The sequence below is a fragment of the Chelmon rostratus genome, chromosome 1 (genome assembly GCF_017976325.1).
Source record: "Chelmon rostratus isolate fCheRos1 chromosome 1, fCheRos1.pri, whole genome shotgun sequence".
NCBI lineage: Eukaryota > Metazoa > Chordata > Actinopteri > Chaetodontiformes > Chaetodontidae > Chelmon > Chelmon rostratus.
This window is the reverse complement of record NC_055658.1, coordinates 7,241,689-7,268,683: the sequence shown is the minus strand read 5'-3', so window position 1 is coordinate 7,268,683 and position 26,995 is coordinate 7,241,689. Positions and strand designations below refer to the sequence as shown.

At 43.2% G+C, this 26,995-nt stretch overlaps 1 protein-coding gene across 1 annotated transcript in view; it reads left to right on the top strand.

The window, feature by feature from the left end:
* The window catches only part of LOC121605776 (tyrosine-protein kinase CSK), a 41,855-nt gene extending 17,523 nt beyond the window's left edge, over positions 1 to 24,332 (top strand). The window contains exons 2-13 of the mRNA XM_041935854.1: positions 6,163 to 6,246; positions 9,704 to 9,817; positions 10,835 to 10,947; positions 15,169 to 15,388; positions 19,055 to 19,148; positions 19,809 to 19,874; positions 20,007 to 20,106; positions 20,243 to 20,333; positions 20,855 to 20,928; positions 21,655 to 21,850; positions 22,389 to 22,475; positions 22,860 to 24,332. Coding sequence (XP_041791788.1) covers positions 6,232 to 6,246; positions 9,704 to 9,817; positions 10,835 to 10,947; positions 15,169 to 15,388; positions 19,055 to 19,148; positions 19,809 to 19,874; positions 20,007 to 20,106; positions 20,243 to 20,333; positions 20,855 to 20,928; positions 21,655 to 21,850; positions 22,389 to 22,475; positions 22,860 to 23,042 — 1,353 coding nt within the window. The 5' untranslated portion in view covers positions 6,163 to 6,231 and the 3' untranslated portion in view covers positions 23,043 to 24,332. The remainder of the gene's footprint in view (positions 1 to 6,162; positions 6,247 to 9,703; positions 9,818 to 10,834; positions 10,948 to 15,168; positions 15,389 to 19,054; positions 19,149 to 19,808; positions 19,875 to 20,006; positions 20,107 to 20,242; positions 20,334 to 20,854; positions 20,929 to 21,654; positions 21,851 to 22,388; positions 22,476 to 22,859) is intronic.
* Positions 24,333 to 26,995: the final 2,663 nt, after the last annotated feature.

Sequence of the window (26,995 nt, the reverse complement as noted above, 5' to 3'; positions counted from 1 at the left end):
TTCAGATGTCATAGCAGGCTTTAGTTCTTCCAGAGTTGGAAAATGCACAGTGTTTCCTCTTTCCAGCTGCACTTACCTCAGCTTTAATTTCACTTCAAATTATTTCATATTTAAAAGCAGAGAGAGACGCTGGCTGAAGCCAGGATCAACGGCTCTTCATATCGCACATCAGAATGAAAATTTCTTTTAAATACGACCTCACCTTGATGTTGTGCTGGAAAAACACTGTTTGGTTTGCTTTTGGTGGAGAAGCAGTGTTGCGTGTTGGTGGGCCTCATCCCTGCACTGAACACTGTCTGTCAGAGTCATGTGATCATTGAAGCATGTGGAGGCCCAGTAGCGACTGCCTGCTGTGGTGGGAGACAGCTCATCAAGATGAAAAGGACATGAGGACACTGAGGCCTGTTACATGGCTGGGGATACAGCTTCCATCTCTGGGCACATTATCTCTCTGCATTTGCACTAATTGGAGCCCACTTCCTGGTTCCTCTCACACAGATGTACTCGCACACACATCCACATAGTTGCAGATGCAGGGAGAGAGCTCAACATAAAGACAGGCTACTATGTCTGTGTGTCTCCCACTTCTTTGAATACATCTACAGCACCGCTACATTTTATAGCATATGCTTTGTTGTTTTTTGTATTTCAACTGTCAGCGTGTTGGTCGTGCACTATGCTGTGATTTGATGAAGACATATTCTGGTTAGCCCCAAGCTGTTAGAGGTTGTCTGTGGTTTCTGTGTTTTTTGATATGCTTAAACTTATCATAAGTTTCCAATTTGAATTTGTTTTGATTGCGCAATATTTTTGTTACTGGCAATCAAAGCTCAGAGTTTGAATATTAGAAATAGGTGAATGTCTGTTATATAAATGTGAAACACTGACAGAGTTAAGATGCAATTTGTATTGAATATGAAACATGGCAACCTCACTTTTGTACACACGTCTGTATTCCCATATTTCCCAACCAGGGCTTTCATATTTGTACCCTGTGTGCCATGGACTCTGCTTGATTCGCCTCAATATATGTTCATCATTTGCAGTTGCAAACAGAACTGCTGTCATTTACTTTACATATGGGGAAATGTGATGCAGCCAGGAGTCATTTGTTGTTGACAGTTCCATGCTGTCCACTCTGCAGAGCCTCCAGCACTGTGAGTGTGTATATTTGCATACCCAGTAGGTCACATTTCCATACTTCTCACCCGTTTCTTTTGCTTTGTACTGAGCATGAGTCAAAGTTCGATTATGTCATGGTTATAAATGGACGATCTATATATAGTATGCAAAACTTGGTTGTACAATATCATAAATAAAATTCTATATTAAGTATTGTTGTTTGCAGAAGACAGTATAATTGGTTGTGTGCGTCCTCCCAGCTGTTGCCAAGCAGGCAGATCATACAGGAATGACATTCTCTTTTTCAAATCAGTTAGCCACAGAAAACAAAAATCAACCTCTGCATAGACCATGTAGAAAGAAAAATGGATTATAATAATCGATGACATAATTCAAAATGGCATTAACCACAAAGCACGTGCGGCAGTCATATTGTGTGTTGGTTGAATACTTGGTTGACAGTTAGGTTTATATACAACTTTGCCTTCTACTACTTGTTGCCCATCCTCTGTGATCTCTGTATAGAGCCATGTGAGTAATAGAAAGCTAAATAAAATGTTTTGCAAAACTTTCGTATCGATCTAAGGGTGGCTTTTTACCAATGTAGAGAGACTAATAATTTAGAGCGGCATTAGTAAGAAAAAGAAAAAATGCATTGTGTGAGAACCAACACATGGCTGCATTCTAACAAATGTAAAAACATTTAGGGTTCATTTCTCTCTATGCAGCATACAGAGCTCTTGTGTGGCATTATTCGACTAAGCAGACATGGAATTTGATGGGAATGTTGTTTACTGGTTAATATATATAAGGCTGCCCCTTGTTGAGTGCTGTGGGATCTGCTGTTTAATGCTGGTTCAGTAAATTGAATTTCCCTCAGGACAATTAATGGCATCCTGATTTAAACAGCCATATATCTGGGGCAAGCTAAATTGTCACCTCCAGTAAAAGTGGACTTTTATAACCTCTGGTAGACGCTGTGCTAGTAGGACTGTAATCTGTGGATGGCCATGGGCCTGCTTGGGCCAGTCTTCTGTTTATATAACCCAAGGCTTTGCCACAGTAGTTTCAGAAACTGACAGCAGTTTCAGTTAAACACCAGGCCTCTCTGGTGATTTCTGCTCAAGCTTTTACTTATCCAGGGAAAGCTGACAGAGCAACAATCAGCAGTGTCCAGTCCAAACACCGTTGTGATTCTTGGGTTGAATGTCAGACGATAAGAGCTGGTGTGGAGTGTAAGCTAAATGTCCTAAATTGTAAATTGTGACCTGCTACAAAAGCAAAACTATGGTGATAGAAGGCTTTTAACTCCATCATAACACAAATCTGCTCCATTGACAAGAAACCTGCAGACTCGTGCTAACATTAGATGGTGATTTAAGCTTTTACGTCGAGATGAGTTTAGGTCTGGGCTGCGCTAACCATTATGAATGGAGGGAATGTGTTATTACTCTATCATCATTGTCTGTACTGTCACTGAAACAAGTGAGTCTCCCATCCAGTCTCAGAACAGCTTGTATGTCTGTGGTGTACCTTTTTTTTTTTTTTTTAAGAAAATTTAAAATTATATCTGAATTGTAAACTGCATAATGTGGGAAGAAGCATATTGCATACTGAGAAGGTATGATCAGACTGCTGGAAAAGAAACAGATATTGCAAGCAGAGACCCAAATGAATCTTTGTTGAACTTTGAGCGCAAGCTGGCTGGCAAACGGCTGAAGCCTTTGGCGAGTGCATCTCAAATTGTATTGTGTCTGAAGAGGCCTTTAGAGCAAAGACCAGGGCTTGCCATCGAATGATTTTTGACTGCTCATCAAAGTTATGCTTGTGTTGAACAAAGCAGAGTAGCTTCAGGATTCTGGACATATGCTTTATTTTCAAAGTATAATGAATATGCCTGGAATGAATATGTCTTACTACTATTACTGTGCTGAAACAATCACACAGACGTGAAGTAGGTTGTAGACGAGCAACAGGACCCTACATATCACTTTCTTCTATATTCATCAAAGCAGTTCCAGAGCAGTAGGTTGCAGCACAAAGACATGTGCTTTAGGTAGAACAATATATTAGCTATAATGAAAATAGCGCATAAGACACAAACCTTCACTGTCATCTGGCATAGCACAGAAAAATGCAGCGCTGTACTCTGAGTGATGTTAACCGTAGCTTTTGATATAGCAGTTCGCAGTGTCTTACCCCAACACTGTCACCAACAGCTCCTGCTGCACAGAAAGAAAAAATTAGGTGGAGGGGAGGGGAGAGGGAAGGGATTTCCATTCCTGTTTAGTATAGCTGGAGTGAACCAGAATGCTAAATGTATACTTTGATGTGTGACCTTAAAACGTGAAGAGCCCTACAGTTGGACTACTTATTAAAAAGATTTGGTATTGGTGTCTAGCACCCAGCTAGTCCTTGATCGTACTTAGAATACAAATTACGTTAGCCAGAAGCACTTTGTATCCAGTCCAAGCCAATCAATGGATTCAAGCCCACACAACAGGTAAAATACCTAGCAGAAGGTAACCTAACCTTAACATCGCTAATTTTCCTGTTTATATGGAAAGCACCAAGACAAAGGAGCAAATCATCACTGCAGTAATAACTTTGCAGAATTATAAAATCCTGTTTAAAGGGACATAACTGTTGTTCGGCATCTTGCTTCCTGGCTTGTATTTTGTCTTCTGACCAGTAACCGTAGCAACACGCCCAAACATATGTAGCCTTGTTGCTTTTACTCTGACGCAGTGCCTTTGTTGGTCTGCACTCAGCCGTAGGTTTCTGCATAGATATTCGGCAAGGGTGATGTTGCATCATGCAGTAGCATAACACTTGGAGGAGTAGTACTAGTCATACCTTCTGTCTCAGCATCAAACATGTATGGTATCAGTGCGTTCATTTTCAATATGGGGTTGGAACCGTTCTCTTGGTTCCAAAGTGCTTACAGAGGCACTGCTCTACAGTCTGCTATAGAAAAATGAATAGATGGACAGACTGAGAACCACTTGAATACCTTAAGGAGAGGCTCATACCTTGATGAGCAGTGTGATGCTGAAAGTCTTGAATAGCTCGAAGGCATTCCTCAGCACAGGAGAGAGATAAGAATAGCACTCGCTTGTCTCTCCTCTATTGGCTCACCAGTGTGGCTGTGGGTTGGTGAGCAGCGCTGCTCTGTTCCAGCATCGCTGCTCTAGAAGTAAAGAATGGCAAAGGGAAAGAAATGGGTGCCCTCTGGGTGCAGCAGAGCAGCCTGGCCTTGGATATATTTGGCTTTGTCAGTTTGCATACAGATCTGCAATGGTCTGCAATTAGTCTGCTTCCTGTTTCAACACAGGATATGGCAGTGCTGTGAAGCTTGGCCATAGATGCTCTCAGAGTGCATGCTAGCCAGTAACTAGGCCCTCTGAAAGAGATGCATCATTTTTCTTGGCTCTAAATTACACCGAGCACTAAGTGGAAAACAACTGGCTTACGCTCAGTGGACAAAACTTTGCCGTCCATGAAACAGACCGAATAAGTGTGAAAGCTATGGGCTCTTATTAATTGTATTCACCTCAGACATGCAGAGGAAATCAAAGGGAGAGGAGATGTTAAAGAACACAGATTTAGCTGGAATAATTGAGCTATGAATAACACTCAAGTTGTTTGCAGTGCTTTGTTTTCTGTGTTATTGATCCATTCTGACATGACTCTGCTGGCTGTAGTCAGTCTAAAGCGAGGCAGTGACCAGAGTACACATGCTCACATTGGACTCCAGCTACAGCCCCCTCCCTGCCTCATACTAAGCACTGGAAAATATGCGTCAGCTACTTCCTCCTTCTCCCTCCCCATTTCAACTTCCTGTTCAACTGGCTGGTCGGAAGTGAGATGCTTTGAATGGAGGCTACTGCAGGAGGCCTTTTTCAGTGACTGTTACACTTCCAAACTGTAACTGTAACCACTGATTTACCACTGCCTTTGACCATGAAGGATAAAAAATAAAAATAAAAAGAGACACCTTTTAGGGACTCAGCCACACACATTGACACACATGCTCTTCTGGGCACACGCATCCATCCCCGCACATGGACTCTTTTTAGGTGTAAACCGAGACCCAGGTGTGCTTACTTGCAGTTCACAGTTTGTGTCTTGCCATTCTTTATCCCTGTCCCTGTCTGCAGCTCACTCTCTCTCCTTTCTGACACTGTGTCAAGGTCATCTTTAAAAGACTAGTACTTGCTCAACAGACTTTGCTAATATCAGAAAGCTTCCTTCATTTACTGTTTCACAATTTCAAGTTTTGCATTCATCTATATATTACTAGAAAAGATAATTAAAGAGTTTGAAAGCCACATCTCATCTAACAGTGTTTGTTTTAGCTAAAGGACTATGTCACGTTATGTTGGAGCCAGAGTGCATTGTTAACTATTCCACATGCTTCCAGACACACTGTATTTCCTCTTCTTTAGGTCCTGGCTGTGAAGTACTATCTCCAGCCACCATTTCTTTGTGTTAGCGTACTCTCCCTGGTTAAGAGTAAGTCAAAGGAAAACAGTAAGCAGTAAGTTGCCGTGATGATCATGGTTCACTTATATGTTGTTAATCATTAAAACCCTTTCAACACCTTTGATGTAGCCAAATCCATTTCGTAGTACGTAATTCTGCAAGTTGCAAGTTATACCAGTTACACCACCAACCCCAACTGTAGAAGAGGCTTATGCAGAAGTGAAATACTGTAAGGCAATTTTAGGACCAAACATTTGAAAAGGTCGTTCTTCTGCCTGCCTGGGAAGCAAGATGTGGTTGCTAAGTTGAGCTTCACTGTGACTTGCTTTCTGTGGACATGCACCTGTCCGTGTTAGCACCGTGCACACTGGTCAGGATGTTAACATATGGACTCTGATGACAATTGTCAGCTGAGGCCTTAGTGTCTGCCGCTACACATCTTGCAGAAGACAGATCAGTAATCTGCAGTGTAGTGTGGAAATAGTAAAACAAACCTCTTGTAATTTGTATTTCTACTACTTATTTTTTTTAATTATCGTTAATATTGTTTTACAGCTCTGATGGTACTAGCTGAACAGTGACCGCTTCCTGCCTGAGGACACCTGCTGCCCAATTCCCTTCACCATGTCTGGGATGCACGTAAGTGAAGCACACATTGCATTATTATTATTATTATTATTATTATTATATTTTTACATCTACATACCCAGTGTACAGGTAAACAGGTTTTTAATGACCACCCTCTCCACATTTCATATAACTGCACATATCAACACAAGGAGCTGCTAGCAATAACCAGCACGCCACTCTACTACAGTTATCAGAGTGTAACAACAACACTGTCAGGGTCTTATGGATTTCACATTAGCTATCTGTTGGCTGAAGTGTTAGTGGTGAAGGAATAAATGCATATTCTACTGTTACTCACGTCTCAAGGTGTTGTGGTTAAGAGTGTCAGCTATATTAAAGCTTTTCATGTAAATACATGTGCAGTTTGCTTTAAGACAGTCACAAAAACAGTTCAGGTGGTCCCTTCTGTTTATAGTGGTGACAGCATCACCAGTATTATCTTAATAATTACCCTCCTTTATCAAAACTACTCCTTCTTGTTTTTAGTTTTAACTTTTACCTTCCTGGAGGTATATATTTTCTATCACCGGCTGTCAGATTTCATTACTGTTGTTTCTCTTCTAGATAAAACAACACAGTACCACATTCTTCCTTGATCTGCTGAAGTTTTTGTTTTTGGAAACAGAGAATTATTGCTGTTTTTCTTATTAATCTCTTATCAAAATTGATTAATTAGATTTTTTTTATTTTCTCGATCTATCAATGACAAACTCAGCAGCATGTAGGCAGTATCATCCCAGGTACCACAGATAATGACAGGATGTGGAAAAAAGATGCACCTTGATGTATATTGTTAGTGACCAACATTCATAATATACCGTGATGTAACTTTGTGGTCACATTGGCCAGCATTCTTGTAATATGAGTCAGTTTTACTGAGACCACTGAATGAATGTTAGCTTACATGCACATACAAGACACCAAGGTGCCGAAATAGTCCGAAGTATTGTATTAATGTGCAGGCTAGTGAGACACATCCGTCAAAGTGTCTGGCTCAGTTTTGGTGGATTCACTTTATCGGGCTGTCTCAGTGGTTTTACTAATGCCTCTCGAGTGCTAGCCTCAGAGGAGGATTACTTTCACTCCTGCATCCTCTGCCTTTACATGTCCTTGTTGATCCAGGTTGTTTCTATCTGTCACACCACAGTGCTTCACTACAGTTGAGTGAAAATTCTCAAAGGCCACCTTTTAGGAGTTGAAAAAGACAGAGGCTTGGATCCAGCTAAACATTTTGAATCTGTTACTGTCTTAAACAAGTGCCATAACATAAAATGAAAGAATTAGATATTTTCCAGATATGGGTCAGGTTGTGATAAATGCACTGAATCAGTTTTCTTATGCTGTGGTTCTAGCTTTCTGAAGTTTTGATTATGTCTCTGACAGTGAATACAAGTTGCAATTAATAATTCATGTTGTAATGCTGCAGTCAATAACCATGTCAGACTAGTCAGCATGTTTGAGCCTCTAGACCCTGACAGAAAACTCTGTGGTTTATAGCAGCATAATGCATCATGGATTCAGTGGGGTTCTGGCTTTGAATTGATTGTGTTTCGAGAACTATGCTGTGGGTTTCTATAGGTCAGGAGGTCACAAAATGTTCTTGACACAGAATATTTTGTGAGACAGCAGTGTGACATAGTGGTAATCTTACCAACTTGTGACCAAAAGGTCAAAAATTCAGTAGTGTTATTCATTTATCAGCATCCAGCAGTCGGGTGGAAATAAAAAACCTTGAGCAAGCAAATACAGTAAACCACCAAACTGACCTGTAGGTCACTCAGGAGGTGAACTAAATGTCAAGCACTAATGCCATGGTGTCTGTAGTTGACCTTTGGGGGTAGATGCTTGGCATCTGAATATACCATTACCATCAGATCCCGATCAAACCTAATAATTAGTGGCACTGTCCTTTCAGGAAGCACACACACGGCGAGGCCCTACGTTGGCTCTAGAATGTGTGACTGCAACTTAAGGGTAAATATAGCTCATGGTTTCCCTGCCTAGTTGGTTTGTGTGTTGCACTAGGCTGAATCTTAAATTACTATAAATAAGAAATTTCCCCAGCATTACACTCTATCCAGCAAAACCGATCTTTTGGTTCTAGAGACCACATGGAAATGAATAACAGTGGAGAAGCAAGGTTTTTCTGTATCTACATTTCCCTGAGTCGCAGCCGTCGCCAGTGGTCCGAACTCATTATATAGCATTGGCTGAGACTGCATCAGACACATTCAGCTCTGCCTTGTGTTTTCAGGAAAAAAGCAGCTCGTACAAGGACCTTACCCGCTCACTCACACCTGCTGCTTTGTACTCTAGCTTTCTCATTTCATCTCATTCGCTCTATTGTGGTACGTTTTTGATCACAACACTGCACTGATCTAACAGTGAATTCAAAGCAAAGTGAATACGCCAAAGATCCTTATCCTCGCTGTCATTTACATTTGTATTTTAAGCGTGTAGCTGCCACTTTTACAGATTTCAAACTGACTATGAGTGCAACCAGCCTTTCAAGTGATGTTCAGTAAAGCATATTCTGAGGCAGCGACACACCCACACAGGTGTTAGGTTGTTGTCTCACCTGTGTGCATAGCATTGCGAGATATGTTTCATTTATTTATTCTATATATCTATATTTATATCTTTTGAGGCTTCGCATAGAGACTAAAAACTGTCCCAGCAGACACAGAGCAGTCAGTTACCTTGGACAGGTCAACAGTAGGGAAGAGTCAGAATTCAACAGCAGTACAACACGTTTCACTCTGTTGTTTAATAATTTAAATTGCAATAACTACCTTTTTTTTTACATTTATTCCACTCTTTAAATTTTACAAACTCCAATATCAAGAATGAATCAAGAATCTAATAATGATGAAGACTGAATAAACTGCTAAACTCCTGCTAAAGCTAACAGGCTTTCACCTCACCTGAAGATGATACTGAGGCTGAGTGCAGTATCTGCGTTTTTAGGTATTATGTAGGTTCAATGACCATCATTTTTGTGGGTTAAATAACCAGCCTAAAGAGGCCCAACATTACAACCGTTCTATTGGTGTCATAATTTGCCATCTAGTCTGAAAAGAAAGAAGAGAATGTAAGTGTTGAAATCCATCATCTGCTTCGAGATGGCTGGCTGGAGTGTATAGTGATAATAATGACATATTACCACTATAACATGCCATGTTAGATTATGTCAGGTTTTTTTTAACAAATCATTAACAAACTGCAGTGGTACATGTGTGAAAATCACAAAAGGTAAATGTGAACATCCATCTAGACCTCTGCTTGGTGTTGCTTTGTTAACAGCCGTCAGATGAGTCACATTTGTGTATTGTATTCGGTAATTTGTATTGTGTATGTATCCTTTAGTTGGTTGTAGTTTGAGTTGAGTTTTTTCTAGCTAGCTGTACAGCATGAACACATTCACAACAGACTTAATGTTGCTTCCTATCTGTAATGTTCGATGTAGGCACCGTGGTCAACTGGCACAGAGTGTGTAGCCAAGTACAACTTCCAGACTGCCAACGAACAGGACCTGCCTTTCTGTAAAGGAGATGTACTGACCATCATTGGAGTCACCAGGGTAAGTAGGCAGCTGGCTCAGAATATATTTGAAATGTTCCAGGTTGTACTACAGACTGTAAGCCCTCAAAGCTGCTGTCATGGCCAATTGTTATTTGAGCAATCAGTTGAGAGTTAACTGTCGAAGGGTTTATATGATTATACGTCACAGATTTGTTTCCACACTTGTTGATAATGTACTGAATATTGAAAGCATGCAGAAGAAGAAAAATGTGACCGTGCAGGATACGTCTACATCAGCTCGAATCTGCAGGGCTGTCACACAAACAGTACCATTCTCAACCCACTGAATCGAAATGAATTAAGGCCACGACACCTCCAGAAGGCTCAATACGTGTTTCTGCTTTCCCACAACCCACCTCAGCACCCACACAGCTGAGGTCGTCTCTACTGTTCTGCTTTTTTTATGTCCCAGAAAACAACTTATATTAATGATGACAGACTAAAAGAACGGCTTCTTTCTGTAGCTTGAAATAGTCAAGGCAGCAATTTCATGGAACTGAATTGCTTTAGCAAGAAACAAGACCGACTCCTTGTTAGATTGCTCCTCATATTTTTTGTTTAATTATGAACCAGTACTAGTAGTTTGTGATTAAAGTGGGATACACCAAATTGCTTCCCCCCCTAATGCTTATATCCTATTACATTAATATATCCACAGGCATGCTGTTAACAATGAGAGCAACCATGTGATTAGCAAAATATACTGTATGTCGGCAAGCCACAAAACAAAGAGGTACATGATACATGACAGTAGATCAGCAACTTAAGAGGCCAGTGAGCTTAGTTCCATCAGCTAGACGTGTAGCCTCAGTCAGTGAGTTTCCTTTTAGCTAGAAGCTGTCTCCTGTCAGTGCTTCAGATATACAGCTGCCCTCACTGCCTGCGTCCACTCTCAACTACATGTAGAGCGCTGTAGGTTTTAACCCCACTGCTCCACCTCTGTGGTCACCTCAGTGAGAGGGACAAGACAGACAGGAACGCTCCAGTTTTAAGGTTGTGTTGTCGTGTGTTTCAGGATCCAAACTGGTACAGAGCGAGGAACACAGTGGGCAGAGAGGGCACCATCCCAGCTAACTATGTCCAGAAAAGGGAAGGAGTCAAGTCAGGAGGGAAACTCAGTCTTATGCCGTAAGTACCACAGGGGAGATGGAGGAGAAACCCAAAATAACTGTGTGTGTCCATTTAAAAGCGGTGTCAAATCAAACCTAATATCTAATAAAAAAAAGTAACTATTATTAATATTAACAGTACTGAAAGCTTTAATTTAGAAAGAACGTTGTGGAAAAATAATGACACATAATGTCAAAGTTTTGTACAGGAATATGACAATATGCAGCAGCAATCAAAATAGCACTTTTAACTGTAGTTATGTGTCTTCTCGCTTCTCAAGCATGTGAACAAGTTGTTGTTCCCCATTCACTTCTGTTCCCTGCAGCGAGGGGAAATGTAGTGTTGATTTCAAAAGTCAAGTCATCAAAAGATGGAAATTCCATCTCACGCAGCCTTTTGTTTTGTGTATCAGTGTCTTCTTCTTGTCTGCGTCTGGCTGCCACTGAGGCCAGGACCAGCTGCGCGCTGCATTTGAATCAGCCCCTCTGAAACAGCAGCTATTTCAAAAAGAGGAAAACATGCAAATGAAACGAGACAGGAAAGCCAAGAGCATACGGGCTGCTACGGTACCATCACATAGCTGTGAGACGTTGTCATCTGAAAGCCAAGGCTTTTGTGTGTATTCCTCAAGTGATAATAGATGAGTAGAAAGTTAATTTCAGTGTGATGTGAGGAAATGTAGAATTATAAGAAGAGGATAGTCAGTCTCCTGGGAGAAGTGACGCACTGTGAGAAATGTTCCCCTGCATTGAAATAAATCATACAGTGTTCATTAAGTCAGACCCAGTCTTTACACATACAGTATTTAAGTTTATCAGTGTTTTCAGTGTTGTGCTTTTACAGAAGGAGACTGTTCAGTGTATGTTTGATGTGTTCTTGTTTTGGTTTGGTCTTCTCACAACACAGTCCTGAGAATATTAAGGGCTGTCTTGTGTGGCTAGGCTGATCCATCCTCACATTACTACAGGAGGAATTTCATACACCCTAAAGGGAATGTGCTCTCTCCAGATCAGTGCAAGGATCAAACTTTTAGGCAGTCATTAGGATGGGAGTCAGCAGTAGTTCAGCAGCTCTTATAGAGCTGGTGGTATGTCACTGTAACTTCAGCAGGAAACATTTAAATAGACTTTTGACCCTCTTTGTCTCACTTCATCAAGTGCTGCTGAAAGCTGTACCCTCTCATTTTCCCACCACTCACACTGCCTGTCCACACTGTATGTGTGTCTGTCTGTGTCTGTCTGTCTGTGTGTCTGTGTCTGTGTGCGTGTGCGGCTGGCCCAGTGGTAACTTTGAATTAACCTTGTGCCTTAGGAGGGCTTTGCAAACTCACACAAACAGCGTGAATTACTAAACTCCAATGGTACCTCCTACTATGTTGTAGCTCTGATTACATTTAAGTAATCATCATCCCATTGATGGTCATGTAACTCGTCCTTTAGTCAAGTACGAAATTTTCTACCTTATTGTGGCTTTTAACAAATTCTCGTCACATTATGTTTTTTTTATCAGAAATGGGTCTTTGGTTGAGAGAAATATTTCTTTGATTTTACTTAAAGGAATTAATAGACTCCAAAATATTTTGCATGGTTACATTTGCTAACCTCATGTCCTTACTGCTGCCTTTGAGATCACTGCATAGTTACGTGTTTGTTTGAAAGGCTCAAGTCATCAGACTTGGTTCTTCTGGAGCCATTAGTTGTAACCCACAGGGACTTGTTGATTTTCTTGTGTGGATCACTAACAGATGTCTCTGAGAAGACCTCTCCCTCTCGCCTGGGTTACATAAGGGTTCAGCTGTGGTCTTCTGTCCCCTTGCTCACCCTGACCCGTTGATACTCAGCAGGATCCAGTCCTCGCCTCCCTCACTGCAGTCAGTTTGCTCTCTCTGCTGCCCCCATGTGGCAGACATCTGCTACACATAACAGCGCCACCTCTAAGAAAGCTTGGGTGTTCAGCCCAGCTGCCCTGCCTCCTCCTTCCCTGTTGTCCCCACCAAGTTGTTCACTGCATTTTTGTGCTTTTTGTTATTTTCAATATGACGTAGTGTATGAAAACTGCAGTTAATTGCCATGGACAGAACAGCTAGTGTGTGTCCATCAAAGGACTATGTGTGTCACTGGGCTGTCTATGCTTGGCGCCTGCTCTTGGATTAGTGGGAGTTAAGGAGCTGCTGTCCATCGGAGAAGCTGCCTGCACTGATCTAATCAACTCCACCCGTATTAAGCTGCTTTGCCACAAGGGCCTCTGCTGTCTGAGGAGGCTGAGTAAGAAGAGGAGGAGGAGGGAGAGACGGAGGCAGCCACAGGAAAACGGGCTAAATCAATTATAGCTGTTGATTACCACCCATTCACCAGCCAAGATGGATAGAGAGACCCTGTGGGCTGCTACTGTTTGCAGCTAATACGACCTTTCACACGGAGAGTGACATAAATCGATGGGATACGGTGCCGGGATGGTGGTGTGTTTGAGCTCATGACCACAGGTCTGTAGAGGCAATAGAGACGTAATATTAAAATTCAGAATCCTTACAATGAGGGCTCAGACTCTGTCATAGTCTAACTGCATTGAAACATTACTCTTTAAACATTTGCGGATCACATGTAACAATTAATTTGCTGTTTAATACAGAAACACAGCAACGGTGAGCAATATTTATGTGTTGCCATAGAAGGGATTTGTAAAGTCCGTAGAGCAGTACTTTTCAGAAATCTGCATAAGCCATTATCCCTGTTTTGAGAAACCTGAATATGCTAGCTGGAGTACTCTGGTAGAAACCAGGGTAATGTGGCAAGTAAACACCTGATCCAGGTTTCTGACAATTCTCTGCCATGTTTGCAGGTGCCTCCTCAACTCAAGTTACATTGTAGTTAGCCAGTAATGCAAGAAATCTGGTGTTAAATGATGTAATGATGATCCACATGCTGAAAGGAAATGATCTGATTTGGCAATGCAGAATCATGAAATGTGTTGTCGCTCTTGTTTTCCATCACCGGAGATCAGATGGAGAAACCAAATCCAGTAGAATAATAAAAGCAGCGGGGTCCAGACAGCCAGAAGCCCAATTGTGTTCATTCTCAGTTGTTGAGGTAATTCAGTCAGTACAGAAGTAAGAGGCTGAGATGATCAGGAATCAGGACATCTGCACACAAACCATTAGAAACCTGGATGCTGTTATGATCGTGTAAACATGAATAGCCAGGTCTCTCTGTGTTCCATGTACACACCATATTCCCAGTATGATCAAAACCAGGACAAGACTCGAAACCAGGATATTAATGTGCATGTAAGCACGCACGCTGTCTGTAATGCAGCTCTCTAATCCATCCATTAGAAGCCTATAGATGTCTTCACCAGGCCATATGGTGAGGATGAAGCAGGGCTATGAAGAAAGAGCTTTATTTGTTTTCAGAACATGTTAAAACCAGCAGATCTTTTTATTTTAGCAGAAGGCTGAATTTTGGGGTTTTTTTTCCTATTCTAATAGTGTTTAATAATCAGTCTGACTCCCTGACCTCAGTCAGGAGTTGGCCCACCATGCGTCTGAGCAGCTCTTGCACTTTCCTGTTATTGCAGTCCCTGCGTGTCGGTTTCCGAGTCTGCCTCAGGCTTCTTACGCCTGCGTGTGTGTGCATGCATGCATGTGTGTTCGTGAGCGCCATGTTTCCTGTTATTTGGGTTCAGGTACTTGCTGACTTCTGGAGTTGAGACGGCCCCGCCCCTGCACCGCTCGAGCGAGCTGAACAGACTGGAAGTGCTGCTGCCAGCTTCCCATTACCGCCACTGTTTTTCACTTCTCTTTTCAGAGGAGAGCTGTGGGCTGTGAACGTGGAAGTGGGTCCTTCTGTGTGTTTGAAGCTGCAAATGCGCAAAATGGGTGCAGTGAAAATGGAAACCTGTGTGATCTGTTGAAGGATTACGGCCTATCTGATGCTGTTAGCGCTGACACAGAGCAGATGAGTTCAGTTGTTGGCACATGTAGCATTTCTGTACATGGATCAGACCTGACTCCTATTAGTCCACGATCGTAAAATGCATATGTATGTGTATGCATGTGTGTTTGTGTGTGTGTTTGTGTGAGAACAGTATGGGTAAGTTTTGGGGGTGGGTTACTCTTTAACTCTTTTTCCTCTCACTTTTTCTCCCTCATTATTCCTTGTGCTCCCTCTGTTCAACACCATGCCTCCATTCTTTTCCTCCTTTTCCCCTCTTTCTTTCCCTGCCTGTCCTCCCTCTTTGTAGCTGGTTTCATGGGAAGATAACTCGGGAGCAGGCCGAGCGGCTCCTCTACCCTCCGGAGACGGGCTTGTTCCTGGTGAGGGAGAGCACCAACTATCCCGGCGATTACACACTGTGCGTCAGCTGCGATGGCAAGGTGGAGCACTACCGCATCATCTATCACAACGGCAAGCTCACCATTGACGAGGAGGAGTACTTCGAGAACCTCATGCAGCTGGTTGAGGTGAGGGACAGCAGAATTTGAGCATCTGTTGTTTCTTTACATACTGAAAACCTTTGACACCCATGATGCCCTTGGCTTTTAGTCTGGCATGACAAGAATAAAAGGCCTCTTGTTATCAGTGCCAATCATTTGGCATGTCTTTAACCTTAACAATCATGAGAACTGAATGTCACAGTATTCACCTGAGCCACAGAGAGAGCCTGTAAGAACAGAACATGTCACCACTGACATTCTGTCCATAAATGTCACCCTTGTTTCATGTCGTACCAGAGCATACTTCCTCTCTTCTGAACGTCACTGAGATGCATTTTCATGACGCTGGTGATGCTCTCTGGCCTGAAACAGCTGCTGTGCTTTCTTCACTGTAGAGCTGAACAGTCAGCAAACTTAGCTGCAGATACCTCCACAGAAAGTCTATATTATAAGAGTAGATGGGTGTCATCAGCTTTGCATTGTTTCTCACTTTTTCAGGTAATATTTATGTTGTCAAAGCTGCCTTTTGGATCACCACTCACAGTCAGACAGACAGTGTGGTGAAGCAATCAAAGTCAGTTATATTTTATTCTTTACTGACTAAATCCTCAGCTAATGTGACATTTGTGATTATCTTGTTGTACACCTGTCGGCCTTTGTTATCAGTTCTGGTTTTGACTGAAAGAAGTCTGTCACAACTTATTACAAATTGGGTCTAGTCTGTGAAATTGGGAATAAGAAATGTGTCCATATTTCAGTTTTCTTTATATATTTATAATGTTGTGATTGCGATTTGGAATCCATCCTCCAATCTTTATACCAGTATTTTACAATTAGGAAAATGAAATCTAGTTGCGCTGTGATCAAGCAGCAGTATGATTACATAACTCTGTAAACACAACGTACACACACACACACACACACACACACACACACACACACACACACACACACACACACACACACACACGCAGACACCGTTCAGTGTCCCCATGGAGTATCCCTCAAAATCAGACTCAAGTGCATGTTCACATTGTTCACATCCTCTCACTCCCTGCCCGTTATCTGAGAGTCGGTTCAGAGAAAGGACAGAGTGTGGAGAGGCGAAGACAGGAGACATGATGGCAGTGAGACAGAGAGAGAGACAGACCTTTCATCCTGTCAGATAAAGAGAAGAGCTGGACTGGTGTCTATCACACTTTTAATTGGACCTCATCTCTTTGCCTTGCGGGGTGTTGGAAGTGGACAACAGGAATGTGCCAGCTGGCACAGAGACCATCCACATCCCCGGTGCATTCCTGTTATCAGCCACCCACAATCTCTCTCTCTCTCTCTCTCTCTCTCTCTCGTTCACAGCCTCCAGACTTGCTTCTGCCTCCACTTCCTTTCTCCACCTACCTCCCTCCTTCTCTCTCTCTTTGTGTCCCCTCATGTGTATACCTGGCATATTGCTTTTGTTCCTCCTTCCTTGGTTTTCTATCTCAACTTCTTCCTTTGCTTTCCCTTCCTACATTTCTCTCTCCCAATCTCTCTATATCTTTATCTTCTCCCCCGCCTGCATTCCCCCGTGTCTTCTCTCTATAATAGCATATGAGAGGATTCCTTGCATTCTTGTGTGTTTTTCCGGCCTTCTCGCTGTTGCCCTGCTCTTATTGGCCTGTCACAGCAGGTCTCACATAGCCCTACGTATGCACACACATAGGGTACATCTGAAGTCTCTTACTTGATATTTCCGTACTCCTCGATCCTCGCTTGAACTGGAAGTCATTCTGGTCATCTTGAAAGCCGTCTCAAACCTCTTGTTTCCGCTTCGAGGAGTGGGGAGAGATCTCTGATGAGCCGTGAGCAAGATTACACAAGAGCAGCTTTGACAGAAGTCTTTTACCGGCAGACACGCACTCATTGAATATCATTTACTGATGGGATGCTGTGGGACGTCGCTTCACATGCTTCACATGACACCTCAAAGGAAAGGCCGTCTCATTTCTCCAAAAACATATTTCCTCGCTTCTTCTCTCCTGCCTTGGTTTCCTCCTCCATCCCTCCATGCATCCTCGATGGGAGGGACTAGGGTGCAACTGAGAGAAACGTGGATGCAATCAAAGAGGGTTGAGATGTACGCTATTGGATGTGCTGAGAGACCCAGGCCTTCATGACTGTCATCCACATTTATGCAGTGATACTGGTGAATTGAAACAAAGGTGGCTCCATATGATTTATACAAGGGTGTAACAGGATGGCCAAAGTATTTTCAGCTACAATGCCCATTTTGTATTTTTATGCTGTGATTACAAGCTTCTGCGTTAATTATATATGGGCAAGATGTTTATTTATCCAGTACCATTGTGTACTAAAGATACATCTACATGCATTAAAAGGCAGAATTTAAATAACTCTTTGACACATTACCAGTAAATGCAATGTGTTAAACGAGCAATACTAATTACGCAACATTCAGAGTTGTCTTTGTTGTACATTTTCCATGATGATCTCGTCAACACTGACACTGCACATACAATAACAAATGATATGGCTAGATCTAAATATGTGTATTTGTGTATGCATGTGCATCTAGAGGGTGGGTTTATTGTATGCCAGTGTTTGTATCAGTGTTCAATAACAGGAGCTGGCCCCCTCCTTCACCATGCTGCCCCCTGGTGGTTGTCAGAGTAGCTTACACTCTGATCTGTTGGCCCTGCTGCAGTTGTATAACATTGGTTTTGTTGTTGGTGGAGTAGCTTCCTTGCTGTCTTTATTATTTTTGTGTTCACATAGAAGTTTGATTCTCATGCAGCCTCAGGGGTCTGATCACACTTTGTCTCTCAACTTTCTCACATGAATAGAATAGAATGTGCATTTGTGATGTTGATGTCTAACCTGATTTCATGATGATGAGCATATATATATATATATTGGTTTGGGGTTTGTTTTGCTGTGTTTCTGGGGGTAAAAGGTCAAATGTAGTGACCTCTCTCACACCCACACACTCCTCCTCTGCTGCTAAAAAAATGTTACAAACTTTCAGCATGGGAGCAATTCTAGAGGCTTTTTCAGATGCCTCACACATGCTGTCCATCTCCAGCAGTGGCTCATTCACTTCAACCACCAATGATCCCGTCACCACAGTTGATGCACTGTGTTTCATTGAATTGTGATTATTCATGGTTGTGTGTCATAAAATTAGTTTTCTGTGACACTGTGACAATCTAGACCATTCATATCAGGTGGAAACGAGGTGAAGTCTGTTGTCACTCAAGACAACCTTTCACCCCTTAACATTGATGCATGTTGCTAAAAGTTCTCAGACAAACACAACTGATATCCTGTACATATTAAATGAATGCAGCCCCCCCACATCAACTCTTTCAACCCAGCCTGAATGTTCTTTTCATCACTACCTTCATGTTCTTTTGTATAGTGTTGCTGGAAGCGTCAGCCTCACTTTGTTTTGCATATCACAAGCTTGTGTATGGGCTTCAACCCCAGTCGTTCAACTAGGTCTAAAATGAGTGAGAGTGAACTGTTACAGTATGCAGTACAGACTTTTAAATGTTAAAATCAAAATTTAGACAATGAAACTCTTATGAAATCTGATAACTTAGACTTTTATTGTAATTTCCACCACTTAAACATGTTGACTTTTGTCTTTCTGTACTGAAAATGCATTGGAATTGTCTCTAACTCTGTCCCCAGCATTACACCAAAGATGCCGATGGCCTTTGCACCAGACTGATTAAACCCAAGTTGATGGAGGGAACTGTGGCAGCACAGGACGAGTTCTCCAGGAGTAAGGACACTCTGAGCTCATTACTCTGCTCTACAGGGACACTGGCACCAATGCACGCAGGGACATTATTGTGCTTGTGTTTAGATACTGTCACATAAACCTCACAGGCATAAAGTCTGTGGCGCATACACCCTTTACCAACAAAGCTTGCATCCCTACAAGAATCCGCTATCGTCCTAATAGCATTAATCAGCAGAGGGTAATTAATCTCTGTGCGTCTGGGGACGAGTGCTGGGCTTCACCAGTTCTCAAGGTCAATCTGAGTGTTCCTCCACCTCAGCCTCTCTTCACTCCTCTTCATATACTCATCTGACCCGGCTAATTCTTACACCGGGAAACTTGGAAAAGCTAAATGTTCGAATAAATCAACACCTTTCCTTCTAAATGAAAGAAGTCTGACTGTAGGGTATAGGTGAAACTCATTAACGATTTTTTTTAATGCATTTTTTGAATAGTTAAGTAATTCTGCTTCTTTGATGTCAGTGTTTTACATGTAAAATAGTATAAATGTGTTGTGATAATAACAATAAATATCAGGGAGTGCCAGCTTTTTATAATGCATGCTTTTCCCTGGGTGATATATGGTAATGTTATTAGACTTGTAGCATGATTGTCGTGGACTGTGGCGTCTACTAAGTGTTACCTGTCTTCTCGTGGTAGGCGGCTGGGCCTTGAACAGAAAGGAGCTGAAACTCCTGCAGACCATCGGCAAAGGGGAGTTTGGAGGTGAGGAATTGATTTCACAAGGATCTCTGCACAATTTAATTTCATACATCAGAGCCATAATAACAGGGTCCAAAGTCGCCTGTGCTAAAATGATGTTGCACTAAAACGTCACCTTATCTCTGTCCTCGTCAGATGTGATGGTAGGAGACTACAGAGGGACCAAGGTGGCAGTCAAGTGCATCAAAAATGACGCCACAGCACAGGCTTTCATCGCCGAAGCCTCTGTCATGACGTAAGATCCTCCAACTCTGTCTTTGTCCTTCACGCTACATATAGAATATGTTTATGTGTGCACAGATGCATCCTTCTCCTCAGATAAACGTAATGTTTTCCAGCATGCTGACACGTCATTTGTATGTTTTGTGCAGGCAACTGAGGCACAACAACCTGGTGCAGTTGCTCGGGGTAATTGTGGAGGAGAGGGGCAGTCTCTACATCGTCACAGAGTACATGGCTAAGGTCTGTCACACAAGCTTTCTTCAGTCTCCTAGCATGGGAAAGTAACTAGTAAACCTTTTTTTACAGGCCTTAACATCTTTAAAAACATGTGAGAACAGTATTAGAAATATGCTCATATATTAAAATGTTTTCTGCTGTTTGTTCACAAATTCTAAAGCCATTTTACGGGATATTATTTGCTGGACTACCTCTCGGCTACGAGCTTCAGTGTAGTACATTGGTTAAACAAATGAGATACAACAGGTTCATTCATGAGCAAGCTGGGTGTAAGCTAAGCCAACCTACTGCTCGCGCTGCCATCATATTTACTTTACAGACACGAGAGTGGTATCATTGTTTCATCTCACTCGCCACCAGAAAGCAAGTAAAAAGTAGAAATTAGTACAAATAAAGCTACTATTAACAATCACCTGAATAAGTCATTCAGAATTGACAAGTTGAGGTGACACCAACACTTCTGGGGTGCTAAAAATGCTCCATGTCCTCCACATGTTGTGTTAATAACCTGACCTGTGTCACAGGGCAGCCTAGTGGACTACCTGCGCTCTCGAGGACGGACCGTGCTTGGTGGGGACTGCTTACTCAAGTTCTCACTGTGAGTCCTCTTCATCTCTGTTCAAGTACTTATTACATTTGTAGAAAAGACAAATGTTTAATCAGCACAGCTCAGGGTCTAGAGCTAAACCGCTGCTCTTTAGCTGTCAGGCTTTGAGTAGCATTTCAAAAGACCAGTGTCATGTACTTGACTGGGAACATAAAAGAACCATTTGTTTACGCAAGCAAGCATCCCGCAGGTTGTTTGCCTTGATCAATAGCTGCTTTATCTGCAAGTCAAGCGCTGTAAAGTCTTTATTTGTTTGTAATTTAAGTCATTTAGCTGATGCTGTAACCCAGCACAACTAAAGTGAGTGCAACCGTTACATAAGAGCAAACAGTGCGCTCACTCTGCATAAATCACACACACCCACGAGGAAGTATTTCATGATTCATTGTCAGAGTGAGATTGTGTAATCCTTGAATGAATGTGCAGGGGAAGTGCAAGGGATTAGATTGTAACTTTGTGAAAATAAAGCAAGTATTGTAGTAGTAGTAGTAGTAGTAGTAGTAGTAGTATTTTCTGATTTAGCCTGTTTTTTCTCTTCCACTTTCACCATCTTTTTAAATTAATTGTGTTTGCCCTGTAGTCATAATGATGAAAGTTGTAACCACAGACACAAATATGTCCACATAGATTAAAGAGTAGATGCACACCTGTGGGTTGTTGTTACCTTCATCATCCAGTCCTCACTCATCATCTCTCCTGTCTCGCTGTGTCACGCAGTGATGTGTGTGAAGCCATGGAGTACCTGGAGGCCAACAACTTCGTCCACAGAGACCTGGCGGCTCGTAACGTGCTGGTGTCTGACGACAACATCGCCAAGGTCAGCGACTTCGGCCTCACCAAGGAGGCCTCCTCCATACAGGACACGGCCAAGCTGCCCGTTAAATGGACCTCCCCCGAAGCACTAAGAGAGAAGGTGAGAGAAGACAACATGTGGATGGGTAGCACCTGCTTCACCCGCTTTAACTTCAGCACCAGTGTGCTGAGATTTAAAGTAGTAGGACAGTTCCTAAGTAGGAATGCTAGCAATTAGTAATTTAAGTCTGTAATGTGTAATCTCTTTGTGAAGAGAGGATGACTCTCTGTATTGGTACAACAGGTCTTGACAACTTCAATTTCATTAATGCTATAGAGAAAATTCGTAGCACGAAAACATTGGAGAATGTGACAAAATATCTGAATGTGCCGATTCAGAACAAATCTCTTCATACATGTGGTGCCTGCATGATGCCCAGTGTGTTCACAGAAAAGTGCTCCTGCCACCGGTTTTGTTAACTACTTCAGCGGGTCAGGAAATCAGTTCAGGACGTGGTGCTTTGGTTGATAACCGCAGTTTTAAATCTGCCTGCACACACACTCTGGAGTCTGTGCTTGCATGTCAACTCACTGAATACATTTGGTGCTGCATTTGACGCTCCACTTTTTCTTTTCCTGTTCTGTTTTTTGCCTAACAGAGGTTTTCCACCAAGTCGGACGTCTGGAGTTATGGAATCCTTCTTTGGGAGATCTACTCCTTTGGGCGCGTGCCTTACCCTAGAATTGTAAGTACATGAACTCCAGATTTCTGTGGCTCGCCAAGGTCCGAGGTGTACCAGCAGATGGCAGGCTTTGTTACTGGGACCACTATTTATTTATATATTTATTTATTATCTTTGAACAGATTAGTGAAATGTCTTGACCTCAAAATAATTGCATTTGTGCCATTAGACAGCTGGAGCTAGTGTGACCCGTTGTGCACTGTAAATTATGATTTGAATTATTTCTGCATGCTTCACACCTGTTATATTTACATGTTTAGTATCTAGTCGTTGTTGTGGAGAATAATCTTTGCCTGGGATGTTGTGGTGCAGGTGAGTGAGCTGAGTGTGGACAAACATGTTCATGGAGAGGATGTGTGTCAGCGTTGCTCTGTCTCTGTCTCTCAGCCGTTGAAAGAGGTGGTGCCCCGGGTAGAGAAGGGATACAAGATGGACGCCCCAGACGGCTGCCCGCCCGTGGTGTACGACCTGATGAAGCAGTGCTGGACCCTGGACTCCGTGGTGCGGCCCTCTTTCCGCATGCTGAGGGAGAAGCTGCAGCATATCAGAGCCAAGGAGCTCTACCTGTGAAGAGGGAGCCCACGGGGGGCGAAGGGGGGGGGGGGGGGAGGGGGGGGGTGAGACACAGCCCAGCACAGCTGTAAAGTGGGAGGAGGAGGAAGAGGAGGAGATGAGGGACCACAGCACCTTCCTCCTGCCTGCCCAGCCTGTTGTCCTGTGGGACTGCCATACTGTGCCCCCTCCGACCTCAGACGTCCACCGGCCGCCCTCTGCTTCCATACAAAGACTGTTTTCCTGTTTGTGTTGTATAGCTTTTGCCAGACAGTTTCCTCTTCTCTCGATGGGCCACTGCTCTTTCCTCCTTCTACACCTGCTGCTGCTCACCTGCTCTCTCTCTCTCTCTCTCTCTCTCTCTCTCTCTCTCTTTCCGCCTGTCTCTTTTCTCTTGGTCCAAGTTTCTCTTCTTCCTCTCTTCTTATTTTTTTTCCTCCCCTCCTCTCCTGAACATGGCATTAACTGGAGGGGAGGCTGGCCTTTTCCTCCACGTTTGTCAGGTGCTCTTTCTTCTTCCCTCTGCCTTTATCATTCCTGGATCTTTGTATCACCGTGTGGCTCTGCATGATTCAGCCCAGCTCTGTCATTCCATCCCTCCCTCCCTCCCTCCCGTCGGCGTGGTGTCAGGTGTGGGGCCTTCGCTCTGTGCCAAAGTGCCTCCAGTCTACAGAGCTCCAGACTTCCCTCCAGCACTTCTTTCAACTGGACTGTTGTGGTTTGATTTTTTTTAATTACTTTTTTTAAGAGATCTTTTTTATTGCTTTCTTTTTTTTCAGGGAGGTTATCAAACCATTTTTTTTAGTGCTGTCTCCCCCACCTCCACCATCACCCAATGAGACTGTGTTGTCCTTCTTTCTTTTTCTTTTTTTTCTTTTTCAAGTGTCCGTGAGGAGAGCGTGAACAGGAAGAGAGAGGATTTGGGCGCCAGTATCATGTTCGTCCTTCAACCAATACAGCCCGGAGGAGTGGTGGGGGGGCAGGACAATAACAGGAGAAGGGGGAGAAGCAGTTCACAAACATGGTTGATTCATCATATGTGGGCTTGTTTTTATATCAAAATATATTTAAAGGAATAAAAAAAAAAAAAAGAACAAGGAAAAAACTGACTGGGGCGGAGAATAAAAAAACGGAGGACCTTGAGAAGCCAGGGCTCTCTTGGCGTTAGGAATGTTCAGTGTCTCTGTGAACGCTGGGGTCGGGGTGGTGCATGCTGTGTGTGAGAGGCCTTGGGTTCAACTGTCAGTGCTTTCAATGTTCATTGTTTTATTATGCTATCATGATTATGAATAAATCATTCCATCTGAACAGTGTGCCAACACCTGCATCATTATATCAGCGTGTGTGTGTGCGTCTGTGTGTGTTTGTGAGGGAGAGGGTGAGCGTGTGCTAGGGTAAGGTGTGCGTTGGCGCAAACACGTTTCCTTCCATGTGCCTGTGTGTTTGCTTGTGTGTGATCTGGATGCACACTGTATCTGTAACATAAGGGATGTTCAGATGGCACCTCACATCCCTTTGACTTCATACTACAGTGGAAATATTCTGCAGATATAACTTCAACAGCTGAGTCAACAGTACCACGTTGAATATTTGAACGTAGACTATATCTGCGTACCCCGTCTCTTGCAGTGGACTCACACTGTGAAGGTAAATTCATCATTGTCACTAATCTGTAAGAGAAATTTGGAGAAATCTGGCATGGCTGAAGTGCCTTGCTGGGAACTTGGGCATTAATAGGTTGAGAAAGGGGTGAGGGCCATCCCGGGTTCAAAGTGGAGCCCATTAGCCTACAGCTCAAACTAACACATGCTTCATAGTGCCGTAGAACAGAAATATCACTTAGCTTAAATGTGTTTTTAGCTTCTGTTCTGTCAGTGCCTCTCAAACTGAGTGAGATGGCTTACAGGATGGAAAACACTGTTTCTTCTGTCTCAGCCTCCCCGCCCCATCAAATCACATCAAAAGACAAAATAGCTCTTTGATTAAGCTCTCCAGCAACCTGTGGTGAGGATCACGAGACAAAACGACTGTGAAGTGATGAAAGGAGTGTGTCTTGCGTCTGTCTCAAAGCACAATCTGTTCACAGATGTACAGCTAGAAATAATCCTTCTGCGAAACACTTGATAGCAGAGGTGCTATGAACAGGTGGTGAAGTGTCAACACAGCCTTGTACTGTAGGTGTGATGGAGGTGGTGTTCTGCCAACTGAGCAGGTCCCAGCGTTAACAAGACGCTAGCCTGAGTGTGCCTCCTCTGCTCTTTGGAGGGTGCCCATTGGCCCCTGTGCAGTGACTTGCAGGAGGAGGGGACGCCAGCAATCTCCTAGTCTCCCTGAATTTGTCTGGCCAGGTGTCTTGTGTTTCCACTTTAACTTGTTCAGATCTCGTCTTTGTGACTTTGGCCAAACCCCGCATCCTCTGCCTCTGCAGTAAACAATTGTTTGAGGCGTAATTTCATGTGATTCCTATGAATTTTAACCACAGTGACCGGGCGGCAACAATGGGCTGGTTACGTAAGCAAGGCAGTCAGTGCTCATGGCCAAGACTGTGCTTCTGTCAGGACTTATCACGCCAGCTACCATCCGGCCGCACGAGACGGGCCCGCCGCAGAGGTCCCCCACCCCCACTCACTTTGTCTCCTCGACTCAATGGCATAAAATACAGCTCATTAGCAGATTGAGGGAACATTTCTGGATGTCGCCTGACTGCCAAAAGTCACCACCGGAAGGCTTCATACAATGTGAGGTCCAAAGGGAGCTGAAAAGGAGCAGCGCAGAACTTAAATCTCAGATTAAATTGCAGTTGGGAAGGAGGTACTCAAAATATCAGATTTAGATTTGGAGATGTACACGTTCCACTGAAGAGGTCAAAGGTCACGGACAGCTGCCCCCTTTAATGACATTCAGTGGCTTGTTCAAGGACGCTTTGTCAAGAGGGACACAGTAGCTGCTGTCGAGATCTTGTGATTGTCTCTCGCCTGCAGATATCCTGTCCTCTCCTACTACAGTAAACCAGTTTCATTGACTGAAATACGATGAATTCTGACTTGAGGTAGCCACTGTGATGAGCGCTTGTGATGACAGGAGTGAGAATTAATGCACAGCTCTCGCGTCTTGATGCCTCGGTCTTTCGTTCACACTTAAATAATCCTGACAACCACACGGCTCTGCGTTCTTAGCAGGGACCAGCAGGAGGATTGATGTGTTAATCTGCTCTCAATAAGTGATGGATCTGTGCTAGGCTGACTGCAGCCAGGCACACTCAGTGGCAACAAATTAGCTCCTGAATTAATCTGATTACACCGACACAATTTTTCGGGCGAGTCCGAGAAAGACGTCGAGGGCTGCACGTGTTTTTGTGTAGTTGGCATGTGCGTCGTTCTCCTGCGTGTCAAGCTGCACCTGACAGATTTACATGTGTGACAGAATGAGGGTGAGGTGGTGAGGTGCGGGCTTTCGGGTTTGTTTTTTCACTTCCAGTCAGCTCTGGCTTCATGCACTGTTGCTGGGTTAGGCCTACATAATGGCAGATTTCTTTGAATCCACGTGACTCAGCAGGAAGACACACGGATCTGCACACCGTCTCTGGCCCAGATCACTCAGCATTAGTAGTTTTTTACCGTCAGTGTTCAGGGGATGTGTTTTTTTGCAGCACAACTGCTTTATATTTGAACATATGAACCACTGCCGTCTGAAAGCTAACCAGTAAAAATGATTTTAATCTGAAAGGCACCACAACAGTAGTTAATGATTGAGCGTGTTTCCTGGCACCTGAACAGGTCAAACTTCCAACCCTTCAGTGGAGGTTTTACCTGTTTTAATTTCACCTGCAGAGGCTAAAGGAAGAGTTTAACATTTTGGGAAATATAAGTTTTCACTTTCCTGCAGGGAGTTTATGAGAAGATCAATACTTCTCTCATAGTTGTGGGCTAAAGTTGAAGCAAGAACCAGCAAGCAGTTAGCACAGCTTAGCA